This window comes from Pithys albifrons, chromosome 1 (assembly GCF_047495875.1).
Source record: "Pithys albifrons albifrons isolate INPA30051 chromosome 1, PitAlb_v1, whole genome shotgun sequence".
Taxonomy (NCBI): domain Eukaryota; kingdom Metazoa; phylum Chordata; class Aves; order Passeriformes; family Thamnophilidae; genus Pithys; species Pithys albifrons.
Window position 1 is genome coordinate 60,492,754 of NC_092458.1, and position 26,742 is coordinate 60,519,495.

General features: G+C 39.4%; 1 protein-coding gene across 4 annotated transcripts in view; it reads right to left on the reverse strand.

Moving 5' to 3' along the window:
* Nucleotides 1–1,783: 1,783 nt before the first annotated feature.
* ATP7B (ATPase copper transporting beta) overlaps nucleotides 1,784–26,742 on the reverse strand; it is a 39,973-nt gene continuing 15,014 nt past the window's right edge. For 3 of the 4 annotated variants that reach the window (XM_071551966.1, XM_071551949.1, XM_071551957.1), the window contains exons 3-21: nucleotides 25,199–25,435; nucleotides 23,911–24,074; nucleotides 22,883–23,044; nucleotides 21,082–21,158; nucleotides 20,551–20,725; nucleotides 19,739–19,972; nucleotides 19,465–19,556; nucleotides 19,227–19,354; nucleotides 17,984–18,138; nucleotides 17,655–17,789; nucleotides 16,726–16,920; nucleotides 15,045–15,227; nucleotides 12,596–12,794; nucleotides 11,273–11,419; nucleotides 10,043–10,185; nucleotides 7,506–7,709; nucleotides 7,278–7,395; nucleotides 6,421–6,523; nucleotides 1,784–4,696 (exon numbers count right to left, since the gene is read on the reverse strand). In XM_071551966.1, the coding sequence (XP_071408067.1) occupies nucleotides 4,432–4,696; nucleotides 6,421–6,523; nucleotides 7,278–7,395; nucleotides 7,506–7,709; nucleotides 10,043–10,185; nucleotides 11,273–11,419; nucleotides 12,596–12,794; nucleotides 15,045–15,227; nucleotides 16,726–16,920; nucleotides 17,655–17,789; nucleotides 17,984–18,138; nucleotides 19,227–19,354; nucleotides 19,465–19,556; nucleotides 19,739–19,972; nucleotides 20,551–20,725; nucleotides 21,082–21,158; nucleotides 22,883–23,044; nucleotides 23,911–24,074; nucleotides 25,199–25,435 (3,116 nt within the window). In that variant the 3' untranslated portion in view covers nucleotides 1,784–4,431. The remainder of the gene's footprint in view (nucleotides 4,697–6,420; nucleotides 6,524–7,277; nucleotides 7,396–7,505; nucleotides 7,710–10,042; nucleotides 10,186–11,272; nucleotides 11,420–12,595; nucleotides 12,795–15,044; nucleotides 15,228–16,725; nucleotides 16,921–17,654; nucleotides 17,790–17,983; nucleotides 18,139–19,226; nucleotides 19,355–19,464; nucleotides 19,557–19,738; nucleotides 19,973–20,550; nucleotides 20,726–21,081; nucleotides 21,159–22,882; nucleotides 23,045–23,910; nucleotides 24,075–25,198; nucleotides 25,436–26,742) is intronic. The other variant, XM_071551973.1, reaches the window with a different exon arrangement.

Consider the following 26,742-nt stretch of genomic DNA (forward strand, 5'->3'; position numbering starts at 1 on the left):
ACATTTTCTTTCCTATGATCTTAGGGCACCAAAAAATTGTATCACAAAACTCTAACATGAGAAGAAAAATAGATGAAAAACTTTCCAGGCAACAGTTCTCCTGAGCTATTCCACTAAAAATAACATGAAAGTCAAAGATCTAATTTTTCAGATGTTTTCTGTTTTCATTTAAAAAAATTAAGAAGTTACAGCAAAAGACTCATGAACTTTTCCTGGACCAAAATAACTAGATGTCCCATGTAAATCATTACATATATCAACATTTAGGGTCAGACAGACAGCAATTGAATCATGTGGGGAGAACATGAAGAATGCAGACACCTAAAATCAAAACTGGAATTTGAAAAGTTCTTCCACACTGTCTAATCCATCAAAACACTCAGTCCTGGGAAAGAGGAGAAGTGTGGCACACTGGCAAGCAGCTGGGCCACTGAGCTTAGGGATTGCCCCAAAAGCCTGTCATCTCAGGCACCTTCCTCCAGTTCCTTTACTGGACCTGGTTCACAGGGCAGAGGAGCAGCAGTCACAGGCCAGCACCTTGCTCTGCCAGAGGGCTGCAGGCAGATGGTCCTGGTGGAGACAAGGAAAGCTCATAATTTTGTTACGCAGAAATGCAGATGCTGAGCTCCATCTCATACACCCCTCCAGTCAGTCAGCTCAAGTTTTACAAATGCACATGACCACAAGTGTCAGGACTATCACCAATATTTTTATATTTGTTTTACTATGGATAGCTATCCCAACTTCCTCACAGACATTTATGCCTTGAGGGCGTTGGTTGACAAGAAGTTCAGCATGGCCCAGCACTGTGTACTTGTAGCCCAGAAAACCAACCATATCCTGGGCTGCACCAAAAGCAGTGTGGTTAGCAGGTCAAGGGAGGTGATTCTGCCCCTGTGCTCTGCTCTTGTGAGACCTTACCTGGAGTACTGCACCCAACATTTGCAGCTCTCAACACAGGAAGAATGTAGACCTGTTGGGACAAGTCCAGAGGAGGACCACAAAAATGATCAGAGGGCTGGAACACCTCTCTGATGTAGACAGCCTGAGAGCCTGGAAAAAACAAGGTTCCAGAGAGACCTTATGATATCCTTCCAGTACCTAAAGGGGGCTATGAGAGAGTTGGGGAGGGACATTTGACAAGGGCATGTAATGATAAGACAAGGTGGAATGGCTTTAAAATGAAAGAGGGTAGATTTGAATTAGGTGTGATGAAGAAATTCCATATTGTAAGGGTGGCGAGGTTACACAGAGAAGCTGTGGATGACCTCTCCATGGAAGTGTTCAAGGCCAGGTTGGATGTGGCTCTGAGCAACTCACTCTAGTGGAAGGTGTTCCTGCCCATGGCAGAGGGGTCAGACTAGATGAACTGTAAGGATCCTTTCAACATAAACCACTCTATGATTCTATGATTTATGTAAGTTTCACAGCAGTTTATAGTCTAAGACATTATGCAAATATAATTAGCAAACCTTAACATATTTTCCAGTTTATTTCAGGTTATTGAATACGTCAAAGCCAATCTTTCTTTCAGTTCTTTGGCACTTGAGAGCAGGATAGTGTGATCAGTCCTCCACTCCAACAATTTTCCAGTCCATAAAACATTCACAGAGCTAAGAGAAAGCCCAGCTGAGAGCAAGGCTAGGACCTTGTACAGGGCAGCTGCCTGCCCCAGGCAGGATTCACCTCTGGCTAACACATTGTCACCAGATATATGCCTGGTGGCCATAAGCATCTGAAGAGCACCCCCGCCCCCCCCCCCCCCCCCCAACCTCTATCCAGTGTTCCACAATCTTTCCTAATACATTATTCATCTCTAATGACTAATCTAAGCCTTTTGGATTCAATAACCCTATTATTTCTTGTTCTAGCCACCACAAACATTCCTTTGATTGAGTATTCTGTAGGCAAACCTATTCAAACTCCTTCAATCTCCTTGTAATTCTCATTCTCATATACTTATGTTCTCATGTTTTCTAGATTTTTGTTAAATCTCATTGCTTTTCTCTGAACTCTCTGTTTTCCCTAACAAGCATGACATATAAAACCAGACCTGATATTTCAGCTGATGCCTCTCCAGAACAAAACAGAACAAGATACTTTATGTCATATGGATGATATAGTCTTTATAAACATCTCAGTGTTTCTGTCCATTTTGCAGCATCACTGTGTTGTTAGAATAGGTCACAAAAAGAATGCCAGACAACTACCTGACCTCCTTCTGCTGAGCTGACCTTTAATTCCTTTCTTTCTTGTTTGCAAAGTCTGCCAGTTCTGTTCAATTTCCCAAGATCATTGTGAATCTGCTTTCCACCCTTCAATATACTTGCAACCTCACTTGTCTCAGCATAACACTGTCTTTTTTCCCCTCCTATATGTTCTGTCTGAAATAGATCACAAAACAGTCACAACACCTTGTTCATATGTATGCTGCAATCCAACAATCACTGCATATGCTCTTTTTCATTCATTACCCCTCAAAAAAAAAGCAAAACAAAACCCCAAAAAAAACAAAGACACAAAGTTATTTGTTTGTTTGTTTGTTTAAAAAAACCAAACCATATTTTTACCATAAGACTGGTAAGAAAGCACAGAACAGTGAAACACCAGACCATCTTTCCCACAGGGACATGTATAAGCACCTATGACATGTTTGAAAAGCATGTGTGCTGTGAAAGTAACCTCTATTTATATAGAGTTTTAAAACTGATATATAATCATATGTAAGACAGTGCTGTCAAAGTTTGCTAGAAGAGCTCAAATACAATATTAAGAGGAAGAGAGAATAAGACCTGACCAGTGTTTTAAACACAATTCTTTTCCTCTCTGACTTGTTTTTCATTTTATATTAGAAGAAGCAGGACTTGAGGCCATGTTGGAAACAGCTTTATATATAAGTCAATGAAAGTAAGTGTTTATTTCACATTGTTTAGCACAGTATTTCCTCTTCTTTCAATTTTAAATTAGACTATAAAATTCTGGTTTGCTTATTCAGAGTCCCACAGTTGGACAACACAGCACTCTAGGACTGGATTCAGTGCACCAAAGCCATTGATTCCTACTGTCTTACCTCTAAAATTGTTAAGGGATGAATTTGACATTCACACGGATAAAGTTACCGGAGACTTTGGTAAAGATGTTAAGGCAAAAAATGGGGTTGTTCTGCACCTTGATTTCTCAATAAAACAGTGGAAAGAGGGAAACTAAACGCAATTCAAAGCATGAATACAAATTCCCATTGAAATTCAAGCTATTACAAATCTTCTTAGTTCAAGTCCTCCTGTCATTTATTTACATACGATAGGAAATGGAAGCCCCACAATTTAAGACCATTTTTTCACCTTTATCATTTAAGCTTTTCACTCCATTTTAAGGAACCAGCAAGCTGGGGTTAACTTATGCAATAAACCCACTCCCTTCTGCTATGCTGGAGGCCCACCAGTACTAGCTCTGCTCTCAGTCACACCATGGTGAATACCACCTTTGCTCACACTGGCATAAATTCTTTGCTCTGTCAGAGGAAAGAGACAGACAATGAACCAACTGTCAGGAGTTTCCTGGGGTCCTGTAAGTATCTTGGGTAACTTGGACCAGGAATTTTTCTGCTTTTGTGGACTTCAATAGGAATGGAAAAGTACCTGGTGACTTTGAAGGAGTTTGTCCCAAACAGGAATAACTGCAAACATAATAATAATTATAGAAGATATCCTGTGCAAAGAAAAGAAAAAAAAGGGCTCACATGGAGCAAAAGAGAAAATCTAGGAGAGCAATGGGAATCACAGAACAAGTTTAGCAATGGAAATGTGCATCAAATACATGCAAAACCTGAAAGCAAGTGAAAAATCTTTGAAACAGACCTTTCAGAGAGTTATAGCCAGTGAAACAACGAAGCATTTTTGGTCCATGGAGACACACATGGATCCTAAATATATAGTGTTCTCATGGTGACTTGACTAGTTAGGATCCTGTGTAAAAATTCAACTTCTGACCACAGAGCTCATTATGCCATTGCGAATTTCACTTACAGAAAAATTAATAGTTGGCAGCTCTGAAAATACTTTTGTTTCATGTGCTCTTGAAAGAATAAAGTTAGAAAGAGTGAAAAGTATGAAATTTGGTGGCTAGAAAAGAGTCACAGAGAAAGAAACTCTTTTAGAGTCTGAAAATTACAATTTTACATTACTTCGCTAACTGCTGTGTGCAGAGAAATCAGTTCATTATACAGCCACAGATTATTTCCATAACTAGAAATAACTGGCGACCTGAAAAAATTCCACAATCCGTGCAACCCAACCTTGAGTTGAGTTGCAATTGTTTTATGAGCTGAAGGAATAACTTCACTTACAACCTTGAAGCTCTTGACGAAATAAGTCAGTCCCTTCCATCACTGGTGAAGAGAAACATTTCCCCCTGTACTAAGAATAAAGTCCTTCAGATGTACTGTTCTTCATCTCCTTCATTCATGAGCAATGACCACTTGCTCCCTTCCTCCTCAACAAAACCATTACGTCTTGGCAGCTTGTCTGAAGCCAAGGAAGAAAGAGACACTTGGCTAATCTGATCCCAAGAAGGTGGTCTGGAAGAATCTCTCCTCCTATCATCCATTCCAATATGAACACTGACTTGAGAAGGAGTGAGTGGCTTCATGCGGCCTTGAGCTCGGGCTTCATAACTTTCTGTGTCTGGCTTCTTGTAACTAAGAGAAAGAGAAAATATGTTTAATACCAAGAGGTCAATGTGTAGAAGCATCTTCTGCACTAGAAAAAATCTGAAACTCCTGATAACCTAGAAGTATTGAAAGTATCTGTATAGAAAAAGTAAATTTATAGATTAATTATATATGTTTAGATTAACAACTTTCTATCTAATAGCTCACAAATATTTAATTTAAAATGTGTGGTGTCAAGCATGTAATGGTTTCAAAAACCAGTTACAGAATAATTTTTATTACTACTTGAATTTTTAGCTTGCCAATTCTCTCAAGCCAAGGCAAGCACAGAAGATTAGGGAGGATGATGGAGAAATGGCAGAACATGACTTGAGATGCCTTTGATCTGAGATTTCAATTATTCAAGTCCACGTATCATTGGTTGAGCACTCTCCTGCTGCATTTAGGGACATGGTTAGCGGTGGACTTGGCGCTGTCAGGTTAATGGCTGGACTTGACCTTAAAGGTCCCTTCTAACCCAAATCATCCTATGATTCTGTGCACTTCAGACAAAATGTTAATGGCTAAGAGTACTTGTCACACAATACTAAAACACTTTCTGATTCAATGTATGCCAAGTCAAAGCAATTGCAAGTATGCATGGTCTTCTTCACGTATATATGTATTACTGTGGTTTTCATAATCTGAAGTTCTGTTCAGCAGATCTGAAGCTTCAAGAAAGATTATTGTTCTAGACAGTAGACTGTAATACAGCTTCAGTGAGTCTGAAGCCAAATATTTTTGGGGGGTTCTCAACATCTTTCCACAATGGTGTATGATACTTAATGCAATCTGCACAAGATCAAAAGAAATGGAGAATAAAGGAATTCCCTTATAGGAATTTCTCATCTTTTGGACAACTACACACACAAAGATTTTAAGATGAATATTATCAGTGGTAGGGCTGATTCTGCAAACAGACATGAGTATGTATGTAGTTTTTATCCTAGATTGTGGTCTTATTGGGTATTTGTAGAATCAAACACAATGCAGTAACAAATTTCCTATATTGGTTTATACTACACTGTACAGTACTATATTGTAATGTACAGAAGACTACAGCTACAGTAAAATTATGTGAAGGTTTGGATCATTTCAGACACCAAAAAAAGGCTTATTTTTGAAAGATGTTTGCTTTCTATGCTATTAAGAACAGGTCCAACGTAACTGCCAAAAAGGGCACCCAAAAATGTAGCACAAAAAATTAATAGAATTTGAAAAATCTTGTCATAGTTCAGAAAAAATAGAGAAAGATACTTTACCTGTAGCAAGGTGCAAAAGAATAAATACACTACTTTTCTGTTTCTTTCTGGCTAATTTAAATACACAAAATAAAAACCAAACAGGTAAAAATATTTTTAAATCATTTACTGCTACATTATGGAGAATTATATTTTGAATGATTTCTTCCCTTGATATTCATAGTAAATCATTACCTTCCTTGGTACTGAACTAGATCTGCAAACACGGGCCCAGGTGGCATGCAGTAATGCTTTTAGCTGCTAGTTAAAGAATGCTCAGCACTGTCTTAGTTCACATGAGTTCATAATAGCAACACCTGTCTCTTTTAGAGCCAAGGATAAGACAGAACAACCCCAAGCTAAAGCACTGTCAGATCCTTTTAGGTATAGACAGTCCAAAGTACTGTCTCACATGCATCCCAGCATCAGTGTTGCCACAGTTCCCCAAATGATAAGTGTAAGACAACTTGCCATTTCAGCTGCAGGGAAGACAGCAGGACAGACACAGAAGAAGCTGCCATTGCAGCTGATCCCATCCAAGGCTGAAGCACAAGGCCAACAGGCATGAACACACCTAGAAAAAATATGGACATGAGCCAGAGCTGCCTGTCCCAACACAAGCATTTCCATCCCTGCATATATTAGAAAAGATCAGCAGATGTACAACGTGATTTGCTGAGAGCTCCATAAACACAACAAGAATGATATATATATTTACTCACTTATTTCTAAATACATTCCTCCTGTTGCAAGGGATGACCTTTGCACCAATGCAGCTATAAGAGTGTAGCCACAAGGTAAGAATATTGTTCCCCTCCAGCTATTCTGCACATATGAAATAGAGCAAAGGCAACAGAAAGACAAGGCAATAGTACAGGCAAAGGAAATAGAAGTTACTCACAAACAAAAAGAAGAACGCTTGAAGTAAGTTTTAAGTAGGAATCTGAAGCATGAGGCATAGAGAATGCAAGGAGTAGGAGAGAAAATGTGTGATTCAGGGTGAATAAAAAAGGGAGCACTCAGAAATGGGATGGTATATCTGATTAGAGATGGATTTGAATATAGAGAAACTAACCCCCAAGTACTGCTATGTGAGTGAAAGCATGGTTTTAATTTCATCCAGAAGTATTTATTCCTAAGAGTTTAAAATTTGGTGAACAAATATTTTCGTCTATATATAAAGAACCAATGTATTTATTTTGTTATCCTTCTACTAAGTTTTAAGTAATCTAGGAACTTTGGTTCCTTGAGCAAGAATCCTATAAGAGGCATCACAGAGCTCAGCTGTGCTGCTGTCTTCCACAAGCTGAGCTCTGGCAGTCACATACCTGCTGCTATGGGTATTCCAAGTAGATTATAAATTAAGGCAAGAATTAGATTTATTCTTATTCTTCGAACTGTTCTCTTCGATAAGTGAATACTGGCAACTACATCCAGCAAGTCATTCTGCAAGACAGAAGAGCACTGAAAGTTTTCCACTTGCAGTCTTCGAATACCAATCCAAAAAGAGGAGTGTCAGTGATACAAAGAGGACAGGTTAAAACTGTAGTGCTCACTCGAATAAGAACAACATCTGCTGCTTCAATGGCAACATCAGTGCCTGTTCCAATTGCAATTCCAACGTCAGCCCTGGCTAGTGCAGGGGAATCATTGACTCCATCACCAACCATTGCAACCTTCCTCCTCCCGTTTTGGAGTTCCTGGACCTTTGCAACCTTGTGAGAAGGAAGAACCTCTGCAAAGACTTTTTTGATCCCAACCTATGTACAAAGAAAGAAAGACACCCAGTTTGTGACACGCTTCATACTGAAAGGAAGAGCCATTTGCTGTTCTGGGTGAAGGGGAAACAGGAATATCAGTCAAACTGATTCCAGTGAAGGCAACAGTTGCAAGCTACACAGAAAGCTGAAGAGCAACATGCCTTTGGCATAACAAAAAGACTGAAGACAGTGCCCTTCCTCTTTACTGCAGAGATACTGACAAACCATGCTCTGCCTTAAGCATCATGCCTTGCAGGGCTTCTGAAGCTCCACTGCCCTAACAATAATGTTTGATGGTTAAAAGAGGCAGTTTCCAGCTAATCTGGCTGTGTGATGCACCAATAAAAGTTTCAGTAAAATCACAGAATAATAGAATAGATTAGGTTGGAAAAGACCTCTAACATCATTGAGTTCAGCTGTTAACCCAGCACTGTCAAGGCCACCACTGAACCATGTCCATAAGCACCACATCTGCATGTCTTTTAATACCTTCAGGGATGATGACTCCACTACTTCCCTGGGCAGATATTTTCTCCTGTCCTATTGTTTATTACTTGGCAGAAGAGACCGACTCCCACCTGGCTACAACCTCCTTTCAGGCAGCTGTAGAGAGCAATAAGGTCCCCCATGAGCCTCCTCTTCTCCAGGCTAAACTACCCCAGATTCCTCAGCCACTCCTCATAGGACTTGTGCTCCAAACCCTTGACTGTCTCTGTTGCCCTTCTCTGAACAGACTCCTGCATGTCAATGTCCTTTCTGAAGTGAGGGGTCCAAAACTGAACACAGGATTTGAGGTGCAGCCTCACCAGTGCCTAGTAGAGGGGGACAATCACTGCCTTGGTCCTGATGGCCACATTATTGCTGATGCAGGCCAGGTTGCCACTGGACTCCTTGGCCACCTGGGCACTCATTTGGCTCACGTACAGTGGCTGTCAACCAGCATTCCCAGATCCTTTTCTGCTGGGCTGCTTTCCAGCCAATCTGCCCTCAGCCTGTAGCACTGCATGAGGTTGTTGTGACCCAAGTGCAGGACCTAGTACTTGGCCTTGTAGAAGGTCATACAACTGGCCTCAGCCCACCAATACAGCCTGTCCAGATCCCTCTGCAGGGCCTTCCTACCCTCCAGCAGATAATGCAATGCAGGAACCATGCATGATTAACCAGTGACACTAGGGCAAACCACAGAGACACAAGCACATGCAAGTCTCAGGGAGGTAATAAAAGTAAAGCAAGTGTATGGCTAAACACTTCTACCCATTCACATCTCAAGTAATATGGAGTTACTACCAAGCGCTCTAGTGTTGTAGCTGAAAAACAGATGGGATAATGCCCTTATTTGGCTACCTCACCAGGCAAAGATCAGCTTTTCACTACATAAGGTAGCGGCTCTCTTTTAACGTTGTAAAAATGAACATTTTATAAAGTTTTTAGGCCTGCGTATTATTTTTCCATTAGAAAGGAAGTAAGTGCCAAAAATTCAATGAAAATGTGGGTTGGTATGGACTACGTTTGTTTGAAAAATTCACATGAGTTCCTGGAATTGAAGTTTCTAAAAGACTTTTTCCCCTGACAAAGAAAGTTGGGTGGGAAAGCACTTTACCATCACTGAACACAAAAGCAAAAGCATGAACCCAAACAGGAGAAACATTAAAGCATCACGCAGAGAAACAAAACACACCTCACAGCACAGAAGAACGTGCATACCACAGTGTGCCTGAGTTAGCTGTGTGGTAGGATACCTGAGGAAAGCAAAGTGGCACACAGTAAGATTAGAAGTAGACCAATGCAAAAGGAAAGAGGAAAATGAAGATAGAGAGGTTGGAAGAGTGAGAAGGCAGGCAAGGCAGAGTGAGAATTTATAGTCTGAGATCAGGGGAATCTTATATAAACCCAACATCCTTTAGACTGCTATGCTTCTTGTTACTACTATGTTCCCTTTAAACATATTGACAGATGCCTACTTCCCTTGTTGTGAACAGGACTGGACCTTCAAGGGAACTTTCCTTCATCACTAACCAAACAGGACTGCCCTTCAGTGAAGGGAAACAGGAGGTTTCCATTCAGCAACTGACTAATTACTGCAAGAAATTCTGTACCTCTGGAGATGTACTGACTACATGACTTCAGGGAGATCTTAATGCAGCCACTGGCCTTTATTATGCCATAGACCTGAACTGATTGTTAGCCCAGTTCAAGAAGAGTTAGTCTTCAGTTAAGGTATCCAGGGAAACTGGAATTCTAGAGAAACTGAAGTCCTTCTTTGAATTCAAGGGGGCAAACCAGAGTTTTAAAACCTCATTGTATTTTTTTTTGAAACACAAAGAAGCAAATACCTGAGTAGCAATGGCTTTTGCAGTTTTTCTGTTGTCTCCCGTTATCAGCACCACATCTATTCCCATGCTTTTCAGCGTGTGCACAGCAAGGGCTGCCTCCTGCTTGACAGTGTCTGCTACTGCAATCATTCCACACAACCCACCTGCACAAAGAAACATCTGTTAGAGAGAGCTGTGGGAGGCAAAGTGGTAGCAAAAGAAGGGGTTTTCCCCCCATCACTCCAACACATTCTGGGCAATATTGACACTCCTAAGCCTGAATAACTGTCTGCAGTTTTCTCATTTAAGGTTTCTTTCTTTTCCCATTTATCTGTTTCAGATCTAACAATAAACATCTTTGACATTTAGGAACCCCAAGGAAGGGTCTCCCCTACAAAGGTATCTTTCAAACATGCCTGACTCCTATGTTTTATGGTATGGACAAATATGACAGTGCACCAGATAAATTTTTGAAATTTGTGCCCAGGAGAGATGTTGAAGACACCCCCCTCAAGAGGAAGCATACAGAGTGTCTGGTTTTATGTCCCCAAGTCTTTCAAGGTTGGATCTCTATTAGAATTGATTACTTGCACAGAGAAGAGTTGCATTTGCCTTATGACACATTGACTCAAAGGTGTATCAATATTTTCTTCACACACAAATGCCTCTCAAAATTGCTGTCTAAGAGCGCCAAGAATATTTGCTCAGTAAATGAAACATAGGCCTTATTTCAAGATCACAGATGCACTGGCAACCTATCACTGTTCCAACCATTTCTCATATCAAGGTATTGTCTAGGATCTATCTCTGCATAGCACACAACAGAACCCCATTGGCAAAACTCATTTAGTCTAATCTATACTTCACTATGTCTATTTATTACATGTTTTGAAATCAGTGATGTGATAGGTTGGCCTGTGATCCCTAGGTGATGTAAAGCCAGGATTGGATGCGGCACTGCACTGGTACTGCTTTTTTGAACAACAGACCTTGACAACAGGAGGTTGAGAAATTATCACTTAAATTCAAAACTACACAACAAAATCTTATAAACACTGTTCTGCAGTGAAACCTTCTCTTAAGAAGACTTTGATACTTCGCATTTTACAAGCAGTTCTGCACCAAAAGCTTAGTTGTTTTCTACTAAGCCAGTGATCAACTAAGCCAGTGATCAACTGCTCCAGAGTTTGTTTTCATCTGTTCCACAGTGGGATCAACAGATATTAAGTCACCCCAAGGGACAGCAGTTACCATTTATAGCCACTAGTATGGCAGTCTGTCCTTTTGTTTCGTGGTCTGTCATTGCATCATTCACATCATTCGCAATATTCAAGCCATTGCGTCGCATCCACTCACGATTTCCAATCAACACTGAGTATGTGTGAGAAGATGATGGACCTTTGTGCACAGACAAATAGAAAAATTATCAACTCAGAGGTAGTGTACACAAGCAGAGATGTTTGAGGATGACAAGCATAGGCAGTACCTGAAGACAGCCTTATAAAACTTTTCTCCTTCAAGACTCAATCTGTGCCTGTTTACACACAGAACTGCATCATGAATTTAATGGAGGTATTTGACTCTATTTGCCTTTGCCAGTTGGCATTGTTTTTCTGAATAAGTGCACTATGCCTATTTAGCAAATGCCATCCTGCTTTGTTCTCACAACTAATGACTTCTTTCAAATACAAAGGCTATTTCTGACAAGAAAAAAAAGTAGTTTTGTTCGAACAAACAATTAACCTCGTTATGAATTCAATCCAACTTCACATGAGCTGTATGAGCAGGTGAGAAAATACTACATTAACATCATTTGCAAATGGCATAGCTCTGATGATTAAAGTTCTTGTTCTATTTAATTCTTCTAATAGCTTTCTCAGAAAGGTCAGGAGCGCCACAGCCTTCTGAAGAGAACTGATGAGCTTCTTAAGGAATGCTTTAAATACCTTTTCTTTCTCTCCTACACTACAAAAGAGCAAAGTGGCTTCCAGAGAGTCTGAAACAAACCCAAGTGTATTGACCTAATCAAAAATATCAAGCACTGAAACTCCATTTGCAGATGTAACATGCTTTATTGTGCATCTGCTGAATAGATATTTTTAATTAAGTGCCTTGAGACCTATATGAACAGACAATAAATGGTTCAAGTTAATAAGGAACCAAAGGATAGGATATGAAAAGCTGCACTAAGATAATATATGTTAAAGGTAACTGTTCTAAATGGGAAGATATTGCTAACTGGCAAACTTTGCGGTCTGCTGGACCATTGTTCTATCCAAAAGGAACATTGCTGGGTATGCCTTATTGCCTATGTATTGTATGGAATTCACATACCCATCGCTCTAGCATCTAAATTCTCATTGAGATTTCTGAATCACAGACATACCAGGAGTTGTGGAGAGAGCTTCAATTTTTGCTAAGCCACATTTTTGTCCCTCTTGTTCTTTGCCCCCTTCTGCCACAAGTCCACTTTTCTGTTATTCATAGTTCAGTAGGATTGGTTTACAGTGGTTGGCTCTAGTGATTCATTACCTCTCTCATTGCCACTGGTGGTCCCTTCAGGGGCAGACCTACCATGTGATTCTGTGAGTGTGATCACCGCGCTATCTCCCAGAGGAGCACCGCTGTCCCCACTCCTGTTAGCATCCAGCTTATTGAGACCCTCATTGGCTGTGCCGAGGATGGCCTCAACTCCTCCGACTTTGCAGCTGATACCACAGCCAGGGACTGCTTGGAAGTCGGTGCAGAAACCCAGGCTCTGAGTGCCAAGCTCCTGCAGACATAACCAGAAGCCATCATCAGTCTATGCTGCCCACGTGGGGTACAAATACCAGGTAACTCCTGCCAAAAGAGGCCTCATTCCTCCTCTTGGCAATGACTGACCAACTAAAAATTGGCACGGAGTATTAGTAGCAAAGAACTAAAAATAAGGATGTTTTGGATGTCCTGTGGGTTAGACTTCTAGAAAGGGCAGTCATACAGATCACATCCAGGTCTCAGCCTTAGCACCAGCAAACTACAAGAAACAGCTTTTCCTGGTGGTTTCAGGATGAAAAAGTTAGATTGGTGGTTAATGACTTAAGCCAAGACTAGGAATTAAAGAGAAATATTATAATATTAAGCCATACAGTTGCTGAAAAGATGCAACTTCCCATTAACCTCACAGACAACTGGCTGTGGTGGATCAGACCTTTTACATCTATATGTAAAAGTATAGTGAAAACCTGTATCTAATTCTGGAGTGATCTGGCTGGATGACAAGGAACTGGGTTTTCCTGTTGAGTTAGAGAGAGAAGCCACTGAGTACCTTCAAGATGAGAAAAAGGATTTCCAGAACCCTACGAGTTTCAAAAAGAATGGAGAAAATATTAATTTATAAACAAATTATTCTGGGTTGTTTCTTGAAGTTGGAACTATATGTACCTTTCAGTGACTTTCTTAAAACACGGGGATGATAAGGCATTTGGTAAGAATACTAGCAAACAGTAGAGCATTACAATTCATATAAGCCATGATCCAGTAATAACTGGTGAATGGAATTTCTACAGAAGTATCAAGATACTAAGAGAATTTTAAAATAGAAAATGTAAAATACAAGAAAGGCAACTGGTTCATTACTCATACTGTCTTTTTTCTTCTAAATTTATCTGTTCACTTTTAAATCTTACCAGTGAAAGATCTATCACTAATAATTTTGATATATTCTTCCCAATTATATTTTCCCTAAATCAATTAACAGCTTTTCTTAGCAGAAATAAATTGTTTATTTAAACAAGCTTCCTATTTTCATTATTATTTGTGCCTTCAATCTTCCTGAAATATTTGAGAAACACATGTGATGTATAAATGACCTTGAGGATTTGTAAAATTTGCAAAGACTTGAGCAATCAAATAATTAATTTGTGAAACTTACAAATACTACAGTTTAATATCCAAGTTTTAAAGTTCTATGCCTAACTTATTCAAATGAGCAAATGACTAACAGAAGTGCCTACAGTCAGGTAACACATGAAATGTCACTACATTTGCTTCACAATGCTATTTTAAATATAAGCATTCCTCCTGCACATTATTTTCCTATTAGTTCAAGGAAAATTTGGTTAGGTCTTGCTTGAGAACTCCACAGTGTTACCAGAAAAACACAGCTTAGAATATGCCTTCTGCTAATGTCCAGACTAAGATGCATAACCATAAAATCACAGAATCACAGAATATGCTGATTTGGAAGGGACCCACAAATATCATCAAGTCCAACCCTTAGCCTTGCACAGGACCATTCCCAAGAGTCACATCATGTGTCTGAGAGTATCATCCAAACCTTCTTGAACTCTGTCAGGCTTGGTGCTCTGACTACCTCCCTGAGGAGCCTGTTCCAGTGCTCAGCCACCTTCTGGGTGAAGAACTTTTTTCTAATAACCAACCTAAATCTGCAGTTCCTCATTCGGCTTCCCCTCAAGGTCCTTCACCATCTTTGCTGTCCTCCTTTGGACACTCTTCAATAGCTTAATATCTTTCTTATGTTGTAACACCCAAAACTGCACACAATATTCAAGGTGAGGCTGCCCCAGTGCATAGCAGAGTGGGACAATCCCCTCCCTCGACTGGCTGGTGATGCTGTGCCTGATGCCCCCCAGGACACTGTTGGCCCTCCTGGCTGCAAGGGCACTGCTGACTCATATTCAACTTGCCACTGACCAGGGCTCTCAGGTCCCTTTCCATGGCACTGCTCTCTAGCATCTCATTCCCCAGTCTGTACATATATCTGGGGTTGCCTCATCCCAGGTGCAGAATCCAGCACTTTCCCTTGTTGAACTTCATATGGGTGGTTTTGGATTGCCCAGTCCTCTAATTTGTTGAGGTCTCTCTGCAGGGCCTTCCTGCCTTCAAGGTAGTCAACCTCCCAGCTTTCCAGCCTGTTACTTTTCAGGCAGGCCTGTCCCTCTAGAACTTTATCGTTTTATACAACATTGCTGCATTCACACAAATGCCTTCAGGCCTTAGATAAAATATGAAGGTTAAATACCTCTTTGCAATATTTAGTGACTGCCATTCCTAAAGGATGCTCACTGCTGGCCTCTGCAGTGCCCACAACTGCCAACACTTTCTTCAGGGAGAGCACAGCTGTGTCTCCCAACAAAAGCACCCTCATGACTTTAGGAACTCCGCAGGTTATGGTCCCAGTTTTATCAAACATCACAGTCTTGATCTGCAAGAAATAAACCACAGTTACTCACTACACCATGTGAACACAGGGATGCTCATATGTTTTAGGCACATAAACGCAGTCAAGACCTCAAGAAACAGTTGCCTATATCCACAAGAAGACAGAATAAACCTATAAAAGTAGGGATTCCTGTATGTACCTTGAACTATCTCTACAGTAGTTCTCCTTATACTTTCTTACTCATTCCCCATACAGTGATTTCACTGAAGACACTACATCATCCTGTACCTACATCAGGATCTCAGACAACAATGCCATTGTAAGACTTAGATGCATCCACAAAGAACAGCACATGAATTCACATGCAAAATTCATGCAGCAGCACTTTAATCACTTTTACCACAAGGTATGTGACACAAAGAGGGCTTTTATGAATGTTGTTCTAAATGATTAACAATAGCACTGAGGAAAGAGGACTCAGGAAGCGGTTGTGTGATAGAGAAGGTGCAAAGAGTGCAAGAAGCTGTAGAAAGTTCAAGAAACAACAACCTAAGCAAAAATCAATATCATGCTATTCACCAAAGGCAGCAGTCACTTGACAGCCAACCCAATAGGTCTTGAGGAATCAGGAATGAACCAAGAAACACAGCTCCCCATATACTGAAATCCAAAGCTAAAGCCAATTCTAATGCTGAAAATAAACACAGCAGACAGAAATGCAAGAACAAAAAATCTTACCAAAGTACGCACTATTTCCATTTTCGGGTATTTCAACACACCAACCTTGAAGAATCCTAATTTTCAAAGCCCTCACCCTAGCCTTGCTCAGATCCAAAAGGTAAAAAGTCCCAGCAGTAATTAGCAGTCTTTTTTTTACCCAAAGCCTTAGAATTTCTGTCTTAGAACAAACAAGAATTATCAGTCAGATTACATTGCTCTTACCTTCATATTCCCTTAAACTGTCCTGCATATGTCTAATAGAGTCTAACATAGCATGCTTTCAATTAATATTCTTTACACTGTTTGTGGCTATGTCAAACCTCTTCCTCCTTCAATCTCCTCTTTTCATCATTTTTGTGTCTTTGAAGGGTTTTTTCTGCCTCCCTCCTTTTTTTTCCCCATACACTAAAACAACTTCAAATTTGTTTTTTTCTCTTACATCCTGCATTTTAAATTACTGATCATGAACGATATGCATTTCACAACAGCTCTCTGAGGAAAGAAAAAACCACTGGATTATTGGGCTCTTTTGCAGATGTAAAGAAAGTGCAAAAGTCAAAAATCCCTGAGGCCATGAAAAAGATCAGCAGAAGATCACAGTCATGATATTGCAGGATCTGTTGGCTCTCAACACTTTGCTGTGACTACTTTGAGAAAGGTCAGATTTGTCTCTTTACCTTAATGAGCAGCAATTAATTAAAAAAACCCAAACCCAAAAACCTTTCTGCAGTCTTTCTCTGGACCTGCAGGATTTCCTGGGAAATTGCATTTCATGTAGCAATAGCTGGGTAAGCTACAAAGTACAGAATGAACTACTCGCCTTGTGTGCCATTTCCAGGGGTTTTCCGCCTTTGATGAGAATACCATTCTGTGCAGCCACTCCTGTGCCCACCATTACAGCTGTGGGGGTAGCCAGGCCTAAAGAGCAAGGGCATGCAATGCTCAGCACAGTGATTGAGGTTTGAAATGCAAACCTCAGTATTAGTTCAGCTTTTGAAACGTGTCTGCTCTGATTCTGCAAGGAGAGAAGAGAATGGGAAAAAATAAAGATATGTAAGACTGCAGGTAGAAGATAACATAGATGTACAATCAATCATATTTATTTCAAAAAAACACATTTATCTGGAAATCTTTAGTATAGGAAATCAAATTGTTTACTGTAATGCTAAAGAAAGGCCAGTGTTATGAATTGTTTATGACAGTATTTTCTGGATATTTTGCTGCTCAAGCACACATATGTTTGACTCTGCCCTCAGGCTCCCAGATAATAATAAAACTTGCTGGCATTTTCTTTACAGCTTAGGAAAGGAGAGCCCTATTTCAGGTACACAGATATCCACAGCTGTTGAGCATAGGAAATACACATCCTAAAGATAGCAGAAGCTCATCTTCTTTCTAAAGCCAAAACCACTATCTGCCATCAGTAACAGGAATATCCACAAATATTTCAGGTGTGACAGGAATGGCTCAGCTCCTCGAAATGCAGCTAAAGGTCATGTATAGTATAGAAACACTGCCAACAATTTCCATTTGTAAGAACTCCATGCATAACTGAGGGGGAAATGCAAAGGTATACTTACACCTGCAGAGAGATTTTAATTAGTGTAATTATCTGCTCTGTGTGGAACACAACACATTTCACAAAAGTATTTGCCAGCTTGTAACATCAAACCCAACACACAGAAAGTATTTGAAGTGCATTTTAAAGTATTCTAAGAAAAAAATCCAGCTCATATTAATATTACTTACAGGAAAATATTTTTTAATAATATCAACATCTATAAAACCAATTGTGATCCATACTATCAATGTCACTGTGGAAATGATGATGATAAATGGAACAAAGTATCCACTAAACTTATCTGCCAGTTGCTGGATGGGTGCCTATAAAAAAGAAAACCAGTTATTTGCATGTTTATGCTCAAAATAAGTAAATATGCAGAGTTCGTGAAAATATACAATAGTCTTTATCTGATTCTTTTTTGAAGTCTGGAAAAACACAGTTTGCTGAAAATATAGAATCTTTTTATTATTTATTAAAAATCTGAAAATAAGGTTTTCTTCTCTATTATTTTTACCTTTGACATTTGAGCTTCTTCTACTAATTTCACAATCTGTGCCAGAGTGGTATCATTACCAACATGAGTTGCATTAACAAGAACTGAGCCATGTGCATTTATGGAACCAGCAATCACTGTGCTCCCAGGCTTTTTAGTGACTGGCATAGGTTCCCCTAGAAAGAAAAGGTAAGAATAAATGAACCAATATCCCTAATAATGTAATCCAATAATGCACAGCTCATTGTATGTTAGCAAAATCGGTATGCTCAGCAATAATGACCAGACATCACATATTGTGTATCTCTGTCTGGTGAAGACACGTGAAAATAGTGTTATACTTCCATAAACTTTCTTCTAGTTTTAGTTTCAAAGGAAATGTTGTTTCCTTGGTCTTAACTTTTCAGTATTCTAACACTCAAAAGGGCCAGGAGCAAATTGGTTGGAAAAGGAACTTCTAGGAATTTCTCCATTAACACTTTGCACAGCCATGGGAGTTTGAGCAATCTGTCTTTATTTCTACAACCCTCAGTTTTCAAAGACCAGAAAAATTTTCTCTGTGGAAAAGATCCTGTTCTCACGCTTCCAGTTCAAGAATACTAGCACTACAAAATCTTTATTTTCTCTATTTTTAGGGTTAGTGATAACAACTGGCTCCCTTAAACTAAGGGTGTCCCTGTTCCCAAGTATATACATAACTAAAACAACTAAGCCAATGTCAATGTAAACTTCTTTTATCCTTTACCTTCTTTATAAGAATTGCACATTGCATTAAATCTTTATTTTATTTACAAAGTGAAATGAAAATGTCAGAAGCTGTTAAAAAGTCCCATGACCCTTAGTAAGCATCATGTTGTGAGGCTTTCTTTCCCTCTGTTTACTCACTGGGAGAGCCAGCCCTGTCATACATACCCCAACATCTCATCAATACTTCCCTATTACCCCTCAGAAGTTTTTTCTGAAAAGGTATTGTTTCTATAAATACGTTCCAGAGGAAACTCCTACTGGAATAATGACAACAGTGTTTAGGGTCTACCCATCCCAGCAATATGTTAGTAAGTGACCAAACAGAGTGGAAATTCTTCAGCTTTTAAGGGTGTGTGCAGACACAGGATTGGAATTCAAGCTCATGAAGGCAAGCCACAGAATCCATTAAGGTGGGAGGTTATTCAGACAGCAGTGTTTGGGTTGGGTTTGCTCTTGTTTCCTGAAATGAAGAGTTCTAGAAGATTTTTACTTCTTTGCATAAGGTAAGGGAGGTTACCAGTAATGAGAGACTCATCTGCCATAGAACTGCCTTCAATGACCTTTCCATCCACCGGGAACTTTCCACCAGGAACAACCTTTATGATATCACCCCTTTGAACCAGTTCAACAGCTACCTGTTCCTCCCTACAAAAGACACAAATAGAACAGACTGATTATTTACACTCTCAGCTTTCACATTAACTGGATCAAGTCTGTGACTCAGGCAGGCTGAAGTGATTTTCGTTCATATATACCTGACAATAGAGTGGTCAGGTCCAAGAGTCACTACAGTGGCTTCTGTGGCTTGAAGAGACATAAGTTTAGCAAGAGCTTCTGAGGTCTTACTCTAAGAAACAGAGATTAACATTTAAGACATATTGAGATATATAAATGCTGATATCTACTTATGAACTCTAAATGACTTTGTATAGGATAGGCTACATCAGAAACATCTGACTCAAAATTTTGCTTAATAGTTTTATTCTACTCCTATCATAAATCACAATAACTAGCGCAAAGATGAGTTACCTTTGCTATGTGTTCCAGCCATCTGCCAAGTGCAATGAACACAAACAACATTGGAGGAGTGTCAAAGAACGTAACGGGGCTTTCCTCTGCCTTTTCAATTATCGCTACTATAAGGATCACGCAGGAATACACATAAGCAATTGTCGTGGCCAGGACGATGAGCACATCCATATTGGCCATCTTGTGCTTCAGGGATTTGTAAGCTTGTACATAAAAATACCATCCACCAAGAAACTGTTGGTGTAAGCACAGACAGACTTCTATTAAGACCACAGCAGTAAATAACCACAACAGTGAATGCAGAGAGAGTACATAATACTGCCCATAGTAGAACTAAATATCCTAGTAGATAAGGGAAAGCATTGCTGTCCATGCAAATTTTGTACTGATATAACTTCAGGTCTACTGGGAGACTGACTCCATTGACATCCTCTCATTTGCACTTCCTTCTTCTCAAAACCAGCTAACTATCATCCTTTTCCTCAGCAATGCAAAGTAAACAAGGCACAGAAGATGAAAGGGTTTACCTATAGCTACCAAATTATTTTGTAGATGATCAGGTCTTTCTCCATTTTGACATTGCCTTTCTCACTCAGAAAACTATCTGATGCAACTTTGGCAGCAGTAACTACTGTGAGTAAACAGAGAATGGATATTTTGCAGAAAAGTGCCACTTTTTTCTGCATAGGTGGTACAGACGAGGGGGCAGGCTTAATCCACTAAACTTTTCCAGTCTCCTGTCTTTATCACATCAGATTACATAAAGCGGAGATGAACAGAAAGCAAACTCCTAGGAAGTACTGTGGACATACCTGAACAAAAGTGCACAGGATAAAGAAGAGAAGATTCAAAATAGACAATCCAGGAATGAGGTTCCGTGCCAGCACCATAGACCCATGGTGGTCACCACTGGGTATTTGCATATAAATCATTAGGATTAAGACAGGGATACCAAACAGTAGGCTGCACAAGAAAGATTTCTTCCACCTGAAAAGGAGAAACTGTAAATCCTTGGTTGTTGTACATCATGCAGTACTCAGGCCAAACAGTGTGCTCACAGTGCAGAGCTGGAGTTATTAGTACTGCACTAATGCACAGCTTTGGGATATTTGCCAAGATCCAACATTTAGGAACAATTTCACTGTCTCCTACATGTTTAACTGTATAGACTTCCAGCAGTTAAAAACTAAAACTAATGAAAGCATTAAAAGTACTTGAAACAAATGGTGAACATTAAAATTAAACACAAGAATAAGCTTATTAACTGGGAAGAGTGCTGGGGGAAGGTGAGATACAAGGTATGATCTAGACATCTTCATTAGTGAGAGTAAAGAAATGCTTACTGCTGTATTTCCTTTTTATGATCCAGGTTATGTGCATTTGGATCTCTTCTAGCCACAGAAGCATGAAAGCCAATTTCCTTTTTATGGAAAGAGGAGGAAAGATCAGTTAGTTTTGATTAAGCTAACCATATTACTTACAACATACTTAAATGACACTACTTTTAGAAGAAATGTCAGAAAAGGACACTGTTCCATATTTAATAAATGCTAACTTCTTATTTATTTTTAGATCCTGCCAAAATGAGGATATTTCAGACAGTATTCAAAATTTGGACTGCTAAGGATTTCTGGTACCTATATATGAACGTAGTGTATAGATGCAGTAAGTGCCCCAGTTTTCTTAGGCACAAGGAGCTCCCACTGACAGGTGGAATTCTGCTGTGTACCTTCTCAAGGAAATTGTATGCCTTTCACCTCCACTGGAATAATTATGAGAGATTGGACATATCACAAAGGAAGTAAAATGCACAAGCCAGTAGGATAGACAACCTTGTGAGCAAGTCCCTAACATACAGTTTATTAGACACACCTGAAGTTAAAAATGAAAGTGTCTAAAATCTGTTTAAACGTGTAGAACAACAAACTACTGGGCAGAGCATCCCAGAAACAAATATAAGCAAAAAGCCAGCTTTGACTGAAACTTCAGTCAGTTACTGGAGTAGAATCACAGAATCAATTAGGTTGGAAAAGACCTCTGATATCATCAAGTCCAACCTATGACCAAACACCACTGTGCCAACTAGACCATGGCATGCCCAGTCTTTCCTTAAAAACCTCCAGGGGTAAGTGACTTCAACACCTCCCTGGGCAACCCATTCCAATATCTAATCATCCTTTCTGTGAAGAAATTCTTCCTGATGTTCAACCTAAACCTCCCTGTGTTTTGACCAAGACATTAGGCTGTGATTGCAATCGTATTTTTAGTGCTAGAACTATGACTCCCCCCAAACACGCTAAAAACCCAAAGCACACTTGAAAGAACAATACATCTAAACTTCCTACCTGCATCATGAAATGCTTCTGTGGCAAGATATGCTTTACAGAACTACTCTGTCATCCTGAATATTCTACTAGTTGACACGTTAGTAACTGCTGCTGCATCAGTTCTGTGGTCTAGCAATTTTTTTCTGAGTAAATACTCTAGAGCACAGATGGCAACCTCTGCTGTCCTACTGACTACTCACTGCATGCATCACATACAGTATGTTCTCTTCCCTTCCGGTGGGCAAAAAAGAAAGAAGTTTTGTCCACATCTGGACCAGGATAATGGCAGATTTTACAATCTATGTGATTACTGGTAATCCAGGGTATTGTTTTTTCATTTGGTGGCTGTATCACAAGCTTTTCCAGTTAAAAAAATTCCACTCTGAATTGATGTAGGAATAAATGCAAGTGTATACAGAGATGTGTAATACTTGTGGTACGAGCTGTGGCAAAACTTCTTTTACAACTTTACACTGTCAAAAGAAAGTAGTATTTTTTTTCTGAAGTATCAACTCTGTGCTAAAATGACTGGAAATGACAGACACAGAATTGCAAAGAATAAATATATCACACTTTTACCAGACACAGATAAAAAAAGTTTCTTTTTGTAGTTTTTAGCATGTGTTTTTAGAGAAACAACATGAGAAACTACACACTACCCTGGAGTACAGCATATCTTCACCACAAAAGCATAAAAACCTATGACAATAACTGTCATCTGCAAAAGTCAGTGAAACCACTCAAATATCAGCTGCTCTATTTCCTTTTAAATTTTTCCTTAAAACCTTCCATACATAAAAAAATTTTCAAGGCCTACCTTGATTATGTTTATAATATCTCGAGGTCCAATAATTTCAGGATCAAACTGGATGTGAGCTTTGCAAGTTGCAAGTGCAACTGAGGCATAAAATATGCCATTTGTCCTCATGAGTTTGGATTCAATATTGTGAACACAAGAAGCACAAGTCATTCCTGTAATCTAAAGAAAACACAAATGTAGATAGCAATCCCACGTATTCACACAATATTTTTAGATGAACTTGAAACAAGGCCTCCTGATCTCACAGAGGTACTAATTCTACATGATAATTCAAGCTCTGCTGGTACTGACCCTAGGTCTCAGCATAAAGATTTTATAGAGCTGTCTTAACTGATATTAAGTTGACAGATAACTATCCACTTTCATTATAAAATTCTGCAACTAGCCAGTTATAGTCACAGCTATGTATTTGTATAGCAGCACTCAGAGTCTGTATTAACTGTAGTAGTATAACTAATATTGTACTATCAACAGCTATGTTAACATCACCAAAGCCAAATTCTGTGCATGTAACTACACCTTGTGTACTTAAATTTCCCTGTGCCTTCAACAAGGCCTTATTCTGATTACTTCTGATCTACGAACACAACTGTAGACAGTTATCTGTCTTGCAGTTGGTATCTGTCAGAGAATAAAAACTGACATTTGATGAATCCATCCTTCATATAAACAATTCACTAATTTTAGCCAAAGTTCTTAGACCTCTATAAAAACCCCTTGCATTAGAAGTATGTATGTGGTGACAGAATCTCTGTTACTCAGAATCTGTACTGTTGATAGAAAACTACTCTTTCCTTCCTGATTTCTAAGAAAAGTCTAATCTGTACATAGAACTAGCACCTTAAATTTCAGTGAAATTGGATAGGTTCTTCTAGGATAAATAGATCTTGTCTTTTCAGCAATTAAGGAACAATAGCGTCACCAGCTAGAACTGAGCTGCTGAAGCCACAAGTGTTTAAACAGTATTTTCAAGAAAATGAGTCTTCCTGACCTGACTATTCCTACACCAAATACACATGACTTACAAGAAGCTCCACATGCCCTTCTGTTTCTGCATGATCTTCTATGACGGTTGCTTCAAAACCCAAATTCTGGATCAGCTGTGCTATTTCAAGAGGTTGTATGAATTCTGGTTTGTATTTTATCTCTGCTTTACCTGCCATCAGTGCTACCAACACTGAAACAATTCCTGCAGTGGCAATAATAAAAATATTAGATAATGTAGCTCCTTTGAGGAAAAGAAAAATAAAATATTACAAGTGACTGCCAGTGAGGACTGAAACAACTCTGAGATGTTCATAAACCTAATGATTTCCCTCTGCCTCCTTCTAGTGTTGTTCCCTAGTCACAACAGTAAAGATTTTACTGAGATCCAGCCACACCGTGGTTCCCTTTAGCAATGAGAGGAACTGTGAGATTTATACACAGAAGGAGGAGAGTTTTTCTATGTTCTAATGAGACAAAAAGGATGTTCAAAAACAATCCTTGAACTTATTGGTGCAAGCTCTATCCTGGATTCTCTTAGTTTGGAAAAAGCCAAACAAAGCCTACAGCACAATGTAGACCTTTTTATTTTCTTGTCTCCTGCAACCCCTTTTTTAATAAATAAGAACCCCACAGAAATCCACATTTGGAATTGAAAAGCAAAACATGTAAATCATAGGTTGTTTTGAAGTGCTAATGGTTTATTCAATTTTTACATCAAGGTAGTGAGACTATCACTGGAAGATGGGGGACACAAAAATCAATAAGCATAACCTTCTAAAGGCATGCTGACACAAATAAAATCAGAAATTGCTAAGGCTCCTCGGTTCATCTTCTACATGGCCAGAAGAAATGCAGCTCCAGCCTGAAAACTTCTAGACTAGTAAACACTGCTCTGTCTAAACTTACTCTGGCACTGGAACCATGCATTTGTTTGTACCTGATTGTGCACATGTGCCCTGAAGGGCAAGCACCACATAACAAATGTGCCAGAGCTCTTAGCAGCTCTGGAGATGGATTGCTTTGTAAAGCAACAAGGCACTGAAGATTAAATGAGAACCATTTCTCTGTTCTTGTCTCGAGACTTATTTGAAATTTTTATTACATTGCAACAACTTACTCTTACAATACAAGCATGTCCATTAGGTTTGTCCACCAGTGAGGTAGGATAGTTAAACAGTGACATAGTTTTATTAGAACTAAGAAAGAGCATTAAGTCTATGTAACCTTCAGATGTTGCACCACAGCCTCTTCCATAGAATCACATAGAATACTTTTTTGACCCCATACTCCCTTATAGACCCATTATAGGAATTTTAAGTTTATTACCGTCTGCTTTCTGCAAATTTCTTTCAATGGTAGACACACAGGATGCACAGGTCATGCCTGTGATTTGTAAAAAACACTTTTCAGCTGTTGCTTCACTGAGCTGGTTTGACCCATCTAGGTGAGGACTGTCTGGAAGAGCATCCAAGGCACAGCCTTGGTGAGGAGGCTCTGGAGCTCGAGGCTGCATGGCAGCTTTGCTGGTGTCAGGCTGGTGCCTATGCTCTGCAGTGGTAGTATCTTGAATAAATGAACAAATACATTGAACAAACAACATACAATTTACAATGTGATTGGATGATGTAAAAGTTCAAACAAGTCACACGTATTAATCACACAAACCCTCCTAGTAGTTTGAAAGGTGACATGGCAACCTTGGTCTCTACATGGATATAATATAGATTTTCTTATGCTTATACAACTACACACTCACCAGTACCATTTACATGATCATTTACTCTACAAAACTAGTTTTTCACTTTCAGATGACAAATGATTCCCTCCAGTTTCAATGCCTAGACCTGACAGCTACCTTCCCTTGATAAAGATATCTAGAGGGTCCCTCTCCAGCACAGAGAATACAGTCCAGTCATATCATTCTGTTGTTGTCATTTATGCAGGACTCAGCACTTCATCTCAAACAAGGAAAAGGACAAGTTTCTCAACAGGTTTCTCTTTATGGCACAGCATTTACACTGCAAGTACTGCAAAATGAGTAGTGCAAGCACTCAGGAGACCTCAACACTAACAGGCCTGTTGCAACCATTTTTATTCTTTACCAGATATTGAACAGACACACAACAACTCCAGCTGTGTTCACAAACTGCCTGCATTGGGCAGGCATTTGTGTAAAGGAGCAGGAGTCGCTTCTGACCATGTTAAACATAGTGAGTCCCCTCCTTTGCCACAAATGGATTGGGAGGTCTCCTACTAACAAATTATAAACAAAACAAATCATAATTAAATACAGGTTGCATACAGACCTCATTTGTAATAGTACTACAGATTCAGAGGGTTTGGATGCAAGAGAGAAGTGAATAAGATGTGTCTGTTGCAAGCAAACTAATTAACTACATCACTATTTCAAAGCAAATCTGTTTAGCCGAAGCAGGTAAAAATTGACACATTTGAAATTCGCTAGAGAGAAGACTGTGCATCAAAGCAACTTCTTAAACTTTGAGCACACGTACAAAACACACACTGCTGCAGTTGACATGTAAAAGCAGCTGTTCCCACCAAAGAATATCTGCACCTTGCCACTTAACTAACTTAAATCAAGGTTTAGTGAAGTAAGGCAGGTAAAAATATTCAAGAAATAAACATCAAAGAATTAGGACACTAAAAAGAGGTTTTAGTTAGGTGAAAAGTGGGCTTAGATGGAAGAGATATCATTAAGTTTGTAGGTTTTAATATTCTGGAAAATAAATAATAACATTTGGTTTGATAGATCTACTTACATTAGCCTGTAGACACAGTAGGAAACTCCTTTCTGTGGGCAAGGGGATGAGCTATTTGAAAGACCTTGTACCAACTTTCAGACCTCTTGG